The 10000-nt window shown below is 45.1% G+C and overlaps 1 protein-coding gene across 14 annotated transcripts in view; it reads left to right on the forward strand.

Moving 5' to 3' along the window:
- The window catches only part of LOC108279184 (transcription factor 4), a 165784-nt gene that overhangs the window by 47689 nt on the left and 108095 nt on the right, over positions 1-10000 (forward strand). For all 14 annotated transcript variants that reach the window (XM_047161788.2, XM_047161789.2, XM_017493224.3 and 11 more), the window contains 2 exons: positions 3387-3442; positions 5043-5139. In XM_047161788.2, the coding sequence (XP_047017744.2) occupies positions 3387-3442; positions 5043-5139 (153 nt within the window). The remainder of the gene's footprint in view (positions 1-3386; positions 3443-5042; positions 5140-10000) is intronic.

The following is a 10000-nucleotide window of genomic DNA, read 5'->3' on the forward strand; positions in this document are numbered from 1 at the left end:
ATGTGTTTGTGCGTGCGTGCATGTATGTACGTGTGTATGTGTGTGTGTGTGTGTGTCAGGACAGTTTCACTGTCCTTCATTAAGCTCCAGAGACACAGACAGGAGCAAAGGTTTATGGGCTGTCTAGTAGAGTGACATACATGCTGGGTTCATTTAGGCAAGGGATAACAGATAGCTGTCTGCCAGGCAGGAGTGTGTGTGTGTGTGTGTGCGTGTGTGTGTGAACAGACAGGTGCTCTATAACTGCCACAAAGGTGGCGCTTTATGAACTCTGTGCTGCATCAATATGGAATAATATGGACAGGGTAATTAAGGTGTATGTTTGTATGAGAGTGAGACTTTATTCATCCATAAATGTGTTTTCTATAAGATCTGCGTGATTTAGTGTGAGGAATATACAGAACTCCTGAACTCATTACAGCGGACTGCTTCCCCGTGTAGGTTTCTTTCTTTCTTCCTTTCTTTCTTTCTTGCTTGCTCAGTAAAGAGAGAGAGAGCGCTTCCTCTAAAGGACGAGTGTAATATAAATAGCTTGCGTCTGTTTCTTTGTGACGGCAGAGATAAGTGCATTAATACATCTCTGTTTCATGTCGACCTGCTTTAATTTCATCTGCACGAGAGACATGGGCTCGTCTGTCACTGTAACTTTATTAGCTCCTGACAGAGGCTGCAGCATATAACACACACACACACACACACACACACACACACACGCACACACACAAGCGGAATCGGCTTTAACAAGTCGTCCAAGACTTTTAATTCAGCTCAGTAGTAGATGAGAAGTACAAAAAATATTAACGCTGCACCTGCATATTGATCACAGGAACTCTCTCTCTCTCATTCTCTCTCTCTCTCTCTCTCTCTCTCTTTCATCCTTTCATCTAAGGAGTGTGTGAGTTAGCGTCGACGGTGCCAGTTTCAAGCTGGGTAACATCTAAGCTTTATCGGATCTTTATAGTCTGGCCTGCTTTGCCTCTCGCAGTTTTATAAACATGAAATCAGCTTGGATTTAGACCCGTGCGTTAGCCGTAACTTTTCTCAAGTGTGTGTGTGGTTTGGCAAGTTGCCCGGCCTTGTCATCGTCAATAGAGAGTCAACGCAACCATAATAATGAAGTAGAACGGGGCGAATATTTGATTTTGGCACGCTTTACGGTTCCTCAGCTAAGCTACCCAATAAAAAAAAAAAAAAAAGAGTTTTTAAGGAAAGAAAAAAAAAAAATCAATCATGGTAAAAAACAATAACAACATCCGGTGTATATTCTCAGGCCGTCAGATTGCTTTAAAAAGTGCAATCAAGGTTCGGTTACTCCAGATATTTAGCATTTGAATACGTCGCGCTGTTCTCCAACATTCACACTGTGGTATGTTCCCAAACAGGAAATGGAAAGGGTCGCACATGAGCGGCGTCACAAGATATCGTTCACCCATAGACCGAAGTATAACGCATAATGCACGTTTCTGTCAGGAACAGCGCTTACGTAAATACCGAAAAGTATGCGTCGAAGCAGACACGAACGTACTGAAAGATCTGGTCAAATCTAGCTTCATGGTACCGTCGGTGTCTTCCTGGGGCGTCAGTCAGCTAGGTGTTGGCCTACATGAGGACGAGCAGATGCCAGCGCGTGCAATCCAAAGCGTCTGCAGGCTCTGAGAAAGTACCGGACTTTGTTTTAATCCTAACCGCTGTGGATAAAAGTCTCTGCGGAAAGAAGTCAGTGAAGGGTTATCTTAATTCCTTCAAGCGTTGGGGAAAATATCTGTTAAGCAGCTGTCTAGTGTTTCCATTACAGTGAAACAGCTTTGTGTTGAGTGTCTTGGCTTATTGATTCAAATTCCTTAGCGTTAACTCACATCGGACAAATATAGAAGATTGTGGGACAGCGCTATGACTTTGATAATGACGTTCACGATCCCATCTGTATCCTAACGATACGTAGAGTAACTCCCGGGTTAGAGACGTGTGCGGGACTGTTTGTTTTACTCCATTCCCGCTCTCAGTAAAATTTCTAATGAGCTTGGCATTAAGTTGAAGCTTATTCAGAGCTACAGGCTGAAATATGGAGCTAACATTCAGCACAGCTATGACTATGCATCTTATTTCATATTGCCATGCATTGGAAAAAGATACATGAACGACACCATGTTAAATATCTTTTAAATTAACCCCCCCCCCCCCCCCCCCCCCCCCGCCGCCGCCCCTGCCCCTGAGTACCCATTCATTACCTCTTATCCAAACAATCTCCAAATAATAAAACCAGGCAGAAGGCACATCCCTAGTACTGATGCTTGCTACTGCATCGGTTCATTTGTAGTTTTTATGTTTCATCATTAAGCGATTAAGTTAAGTGCGTTCAGCATCTGCGTTCTCCCCGAACTGCAAGAACTAGCTTTGAGTGTTTCACCGAGATCAATACAGTGTGACATGAGCAGAGTAGAGCTCTAGATGACTTCCTTTAGTGTGTCGAAGAGCCAAATGCCACAAACCGCTAATGATAAAAAAAAAACCAAAAAAAAAAACAGAAAAAGATTCGACTGAATTTGGCTTAACAGACTCAATACCCCATGAGCCCGCTGTCTTATACACTACGTGCCGCTCGGATTTCTAACCTAACACGACTTCCGAACGCAGAACCGTCTAGCTACATCCCTTCAACGTCGTTTAAATAGGTTTGGTTAGAGAACGGATGTCTTTTCCGCTGCATTCGTAGTAAACTTAATAAGACCCGTGCAGTGGAAGACCTTTCCAGCGGAGGCCGGTATGTCGAATAGCACAAAGTATTGACGATCGAGCCTGAAATCCAGCTCGCAGTCCAAGACGAATGAGCGTTAATACGTGTGTTATAGCACTCTGACACTGCAGACTCATAGCGAGCATGATAAAGAGTAAGAGTTTGAGTTCGCTGTGCAGATAGAGCAGTCGTGAGTGTGTTTATTTATATTTATATATATATATATATATATATATATATATATATATATATATATATATATATATATATATATATATAATTATACATGAAGCAAAAATAATCGTAAACATAGCCGACACTTCAGTTTTGAACGAGCTGGCACCGTAGCTCCTGTTTATGTTGCATGACATTAATTTCCTGCCAGAAGCATAGCAGATTTCTTACAAATACATCTATACACGATATACGATAAAGACAAGAAGACAACAAAGTGCTGTTTTAGTGTGACTGACTCATGTATTTAAGGTGATTAAAGATGGAATACATGATACACTAATTCTCAAACTAACTGATAAGAACACACACACACACACACTTTTGATGAGAAATACTCACTAACGTTTGCCACTGTGTAAATGCAGGCACGATTAAGATTAGCGAGGTGATGTGTCCCCTCTTTTTCCTCTTGCAGATGTGGAAGACAGACTGAGCTCAGCGTCCTGGGGAAACGGCAGCCGCATAACAAAGGTATCTGTCTGTCTATCCATCCGTCCATTAGTGAGTGCATACGTCCAAATGTTTGTGGACACCTGACCATTACACCCATGTGCGGTTCTTCCCCAGACTGTCGCCACGAATTTAGAAGCGCACGGTCGTGTAGGACGTCTTTGTATGCTGTTTACCCTTACTGGAGCCAGCATGACAGGGCCCCTGTGTACAGAGCAAGCCAAGTAGGGTGTGAGCCACCCAGGGCTCTGTGAGTGGCCTGCACAGAGCCTTGACCTCTGAACACCTTTGGGATGATGTACTCGTCAGTGCCTGGCCTCACTGATGCTGTTGTGACTTAAACGACACTTCCACTTTCTGAAATCTAGTGGAAAACCGTCCCAGAAGAGTGTAGGTTATTATCAGAGCAAAAAGGGGGACTGAATCTGGAGTGGGATGTTCAGCAAGCACATGTGGGTGTGATGGTCAGGTGTACACAAACACGAGCTTCTATTACATGAGGTGTACTAACTGTTTGAACTAAATCAGTCCCACACTCCAGTCTCGGAAACCGGGATTAAAAAACACCCTCGAGGATTCATCTATTGCCTCTGTAGTTAGTGGAAGGACAGGATGTAGTGAGTTTTAAAGGTATATAACTTGACCTGACTACAGTTGTGTCTGTCTCGTACGGTGTCTGTTTGTGTACCTGCGTACAGCCACGTCTGTCCTTCTGTCCGTGGTCTCAGTTTACCGTTCCGTCCGATACACGTGTTTCATCCTGTTTTCATACTCAAGCCTGTGCTGCGAGACGGCCTGAGCTATGTATTTACTGCACATAATTTACCGTGAACCGCCCGGTAACGTTTATTTTTATTTTCCGAGCCGAACCAGTCGGTCTCGCTTTTTGACGGGCTTGTCTGCTGAGTTCAGAGGTCGCGCTGAAAAGGTCACGTAAGGTAAAAGCACGTCTGCCATCAGCAGAAATTCGAGACGCGAGGTGAAGGACATGCCTACCCAAGCACTTTCTGCTAATGCAAATGGAGAATTGTGACACCGATGCGCACTAAAGGATGAACTCATTAGCCTCTGCCTTATTTAGCACTTTTCCCGAGTTTAACTACTCGACTTTTCGCTTCTCGCCGGACGAAGGGTTTCGGCTCACGGGTTGACGGGACAGCCGTACACCTCAAACACGAACCAGGAATCCGTTGTCACGCTCGTAGAAGAGCAGCAAGGAACACCTGTACTAATAACCGACAGTCAAAGCGATCAGCCATAGGCTATGTGCTAAGCAAAAACGCCGACTGCGCAGAGTGTCATTGTTAATATTAGCGCCAGCCTTCATCACTCTCCCGTGAGATCATCTAATAGCTCTTCCGAATGAATTTGGATTAACATTGGCTTAATGGCAGAGAATGTAATTATTCACATTTTGATTGTGTCGTGTGTTTATTAAGCACAAAACGCGACCAGGTCCGTCGTTCTTCTCGGAGGTGTTGCGCGTAGTGTACTCGTTTCCTTATTTAACGTGTAGCGCACAAAGCACCGGAGCGATTGTGTCAATGTCAGACCGTCGGTCAGGAGAGTGAAAGGCCCGAATTATCATGTTTTTGATTATCTTTCACTCTTATCACTACAGGTATACGTCGAGGGCTCTCAGTACTCTCACATGGCCGGCCGGGACTTAGGGTCGCACGACGGGATCTCTCCGCCCTACGTGAACTCTAGACTGGCAGGTAAGTGCTGAGGGACGCGACCTGTGGGTGGCGTATCATCTGGCCTCACACTACGTGTTATTATTAGAGGTTGGTCATGAGGAGGTCATAACAATCGTGTGTACATGGGTTGCGGCGAGAATTGCATAAATGACGTCGGGACAGCTCGAGAGAATGAACTGGTATGTGCGTAAGCTCCTCAGATATTCTGAGGATTTTCTCGCCTTCCTCACCCTGTATCCCGAGTGCCTGAGGTGAAGACTGGTGTATAGTGATATTTAAAGCACTTGTGGTTCAGATTGCGATATATCTGCGGCAGTAGAGTACTAGGTCGGAAAGGTTTCGTTTTGGTTCATTTACAAACCTACTATAAGGAAATCACTTGGCTTTTCCTGACCCTGGTGTGTGTCAGTCCTGTGCAAACCAGAAAGAGATACTTAATTAAGTAAAAATTCAACAAACAAACAAAAAGCAAATCAGTGAAAAGTATTCTTCATGTTTAGCTCTCTACTTTAGTCTGCTTTTTCTGATGTTGGCCCGGGACACAACGGTCTTTCAGTGTTCTCTGGTTATTACACTCGTTCACATACAGACTGTAAGTCGGTTGTCCACTTCGTTAACTCTTTCCCTTCTTCTGGTCATCGCTCCGTCTCTGAGTGAATCTGTACAGGCGTGATCTTCCGTCGCACATAACACTGAGCTGTGCCATGGGCTGTGTGTGCCACAGTGAGAAACGGCCAGCGACACAGATTATCAGACTGTGATACAAGAACACGAGACTAATTAAGCTTGACTTGAGCCATAAAAAATGTAATACAGCGCCCTGGGCTGTCCTGTCTGTCTGTATGCTTGTCTCTCTCTCTCTCTCTCTCTCTCTCTCTCTCTCTCTCTCTCTCTCTGTCTCTCTCTCTCTGTCTGTCTCTCTCTGTCTGTCTCTCTCTCTGTCTCTCTCTGTCCGCCCCTCTCTCTGTCTGTCTGTCTGTCTCTCTCAGTCTGTCTGTCTCTCTCTCTCTCTGTCTGTCTGTCTGCCTCTCTCTCAGTCTGTCTGTCTCTCTCTGTCTCACTCTCTTCGTCTGTCTGTTTCTCTGTCTCTCTCTCTCTCTGTCTGTCTGTCTCTGTCTGTCTCTGTCTGTCTCTTTCTCTGTCTATCTCTCTCTCTGACTGTCTCTCTGACTATCTCTCTCTGTCTCTCTCTCTCTCTCTCTCTGTTTCTCTCTCTGTGTCTCTCTCTGTCTGTCTGTCTGTCTCTCTCTCTGTCTGTTTCTCTCTCTCTGTCTCTCTCTTTCTGTCTGTCGCTCTCTCTCTCTACCTCTCTCTCTCTCTGTCTCTCTCTCTCTCTCTCTGCCTGTCTCTCTCTCTATCTCTCTCTCTCTCTGTCTCTCTCTCTCTCTCTGTCTGTCTCCCTCTCTCTCTCCACTGAAGCAACATCATAAATGTTAGACAGCCTTCAGAAGTAAAGCGACAGCAGGAGTGTGAGCAGGATTCATTTTCCATAAGTTGTATAGTGTGGGTGTGAGTTTACACCCAATAGATACACAGTCTGCTAACGTAAAGCTCTTCTAAAATAAACGTGAAATGTTCCCGATATCTAACGTTTAATATCCAGACGTTCATGATGAGAGACAGAACCTCACTACTGACCGACTCTTTGTTTGTTTGGTCATTTTGATATGACGTCTTTGTTCCCATGAGCACCGTGTGCCATTGTCTCTTCCTGCTTTATTTTTTGGACTCATCCCCCGTGTGAAAACAGACGAAGATGCGTCCATATACCCTCGTTGTTCCTGTCTGGAGTTTTTTAGATGCAGAGCACCTAGTGGACCAGGCTTGTAACTCATACACTCACATATATTAAGCAGCTGTTAGTCGAGTTGTTTTTGTGAGCATCTATGTTGCAAGGGACAAAACTAGCATCACCAGCAGGATATGATAAATGGGCGTATGTTTGCACTCGCACACACCGCATGACCGGTAAATCCATAATCGGCTGCGGTTTCCGTACGTCAGCAGATATTGGAACTGTTCGTCGGCTCATAGGAGTAACATCAACAATTTTTCTGAAGTTATTAACCAAACACATACGGCCAGAAAATTATCTCACATAGATACAGAGTGTTTTCATTACATCAGCAGAAAGAAAAGGAAAAAAAAACTTCCACATTAAAACAATGACAAGCTTAAATGATCTAGAAACGTTTCAACCTTCCTATTTGACCCAGATGTGCACACTGTACTACTTAGCCTCAGTGCCGCCATGTGTCCTTGTTTACACACACACAACACACACAACACTCAAAACTGATCTAACTCGGCAAATATAACGTTGATAAAATGCCTCAATGGGCTGGCATCCCATTCAGGGTGTATTCCCTCCTCGTACACAGTCTTCCCAGGACAGGCTCTGGGGCGACCACGACCCTGAGCAGAATAACGAGGCTGTTGAATACGGAAAATGGTCAATATATTCCTTTAAGACTATCGTTCAAGCATAGTACGCATAGATGAATGATCCAGCAGTGTTTTATATCACCCATCTAGTGTTTACTTTCATCTCCCCTGCACTTCTCCCGGTCAGGCAACAGGCGGAGAAGGTCAGTCCAGACTTTTCTAACCAGATTCCAGCTCTTCCTGGGGATCCGCAGATGTTCCCAAGCCAACTGTGAGATATAATCCTGGGTCTGCCCTGGAGTCCATGTCCAGTGGGACATGCCAGATACAGCTCTAGCGGGAGATTCAACTGGCTTCTCTGAATCCGGAGGAGCAGCGCTTTTCCTGAATCGTCTTAAATCTTAAATCACCGCCGGTTGCCAAGGTTCCAGTCGCAGCTGCAAGGCTAGTATGATACGGACGCACAAACAAGACGCTAGCTACAAACACCCATCCACCTGTTCAGACGCCTTCCTGGTACAAACCTGAAACCTTCTGGAAGGAAGTGTTTATGTGTACATGTCACCCATGCCGTGCGTTTCTGTCCACCAGAATCCAATGAGTTGAGTTCTGTCTAATTAACAGGCCTGGAATTTCCAACGTACCCACAGACTGCAGATTCGGGTTCTTCAAACACACTCCCATAGCAGCAAGGAGTCTTCAGGGATTGACCCAGGAGCTGCACCGCGGAACCAAAACACACAGATCGTTTTTCAAGGAACCCAAAAAAAAAAAAAGAACCATACTATCGTCGCTCCTCACACCACATGGTTTGCTTCTCATTTGCATAAAGTATAACCGAAGGAGTTTTCTGCTTTGCCGCGTTGTATTAGTGCAGGGTATGTCATCCTGACGAAGGGTCATAAAGATTAAATGCAAAGACATATTCCTAAATTAGCCTCTTAGACTACGGAGCTGATCGACAGACTGTACATGCAGCTGTCTTGATCTACGCGTTTGGCTTTTTTTTTTTTTTTGTTGCCGGAAAACTCTACGCAGCAAATGAACCGTTAGAGTGCACCGAAACTTAACTTCCTACAGCACGCGTGGTAGAACGACCGGATAGTTCAAGCGTATGTAAGTAGTCCTGAACTCTGTAAATGTGCACGCCTCAGAGAAGAGAGTTTCTCTGGAGAAAGAAGGAGGACGTATATAACGATCTGTGACGTGAGATCGCTCCTCCAGAGTCACCTGACGTTAGGACTGCTCGGTCGTCTTCACGCTGAAGAAAATAGGAGGTGAACATCTAATGCGCCATTTGTTTAACTTACTGAACTCTGGTCCCACGCATCCAGAGTGTGTCAATATGTTAATGTCACTGAAGGAGAAGAAGAGAGAGAGAGAGAGAGAGAGAGAGAGAGAGGGAGGGAGGGAGGGAGGGAGAGGGAGATCACAGCAGTCCTGGCCCATCCATTCAAACAGGAAAAATTCTGTAATGTTCTCCAGCACTGAGAACTTTACAGATTACAGTGACATGTTTTAGATAATCAGCTCAGGGATTTGGGTCGCCCTCCAAAACCACACACATTCATCCTGAGCTCTCTCTCTGTCTCTCTCTCTCTCTCTCTCTCTCTCTCTCTCTCTCTCTCCCTCTCCGTCCCTCCTCTGTTTTTCCCTCTCTTACCTGCTCTATATCTCTCTTTCATTTTCTCTCTCTGTGACTGTCTGTCCTCACTTTCAACTTCCCTTCAGGCTTTACCCAGTTGGATCAGTCTGCTCTCTCGCTCATGCTCTCTCTCTCTCTCTCTCTCTCTCTCTCTCTCTCTCTCTCTCTCTTTCTCTTTCTCTTTCCCCTACAGTCCAGTCTTCACTCTGGTCATTTAGAGCAGCATTAACTCATTAATTTCACTCCCAATCACCTCAGTGCTGCTGAGACTGGGTTTACACTGCTGAGGCACACACAGGGATTTATGGTGTGTGAGTGTGTGTGTGTGTGTGTGTGTGTGGGTTTGAGACTGTAGGAGCTGTGGGATTAGTATAATGTGTATGTGTTTGCACATGCTTGTATGTTTATGTTTGTGTGGGTTTACAGAACCAGGATTTTTTTATATATATTTATATATATATTTATATGTATATGTGTGTGTGTGTGTGTGTGTGGTAACATATGTGGTAGCAGCTAACGTGAGCCCAGACGTCTTGACATGCTAATCCCACGCCCGTCATTATTCCCATCGTTAAAGTACAAGAAAATGTTTGGCATGGATGATATGAGAGTGCTACCCGAGTATGTGTGTGTGTGTGTGTGTGTGTGTGTCTGTATGTGTGTCAGCTCGCCTCACTCTTCCTGTCAGTCAGCTCGCCTCACTCTTCCTGTCAGTCAGATCATCTCACTCCTCCTGTCAGTCAGCTCGCATCACTCCTCCTGTCAGTCAGATCGCCTCACTCTTCCTGTCAGTCAGAACGCCTCACTCTTCCTGTCAGTCAGAACTGTCAGTCAGAACGCCTCACTCTT

The sequence above is a fragment of the Ictalurus punctatus genome, chromosome 18 (assembly GCF_001660625.3).
Source record: "Ictalurus punctatus breed USDA103 chromosome 18, Coco_2.0, whole genome shotgun sequence".
Classification (NCBI taxonomy): Eukaryota; Metazoa; Chordata; class Actinopteri; order Siluriformes; family Ictaluridae; genus Ictalurus; species Ictalurus punctatus.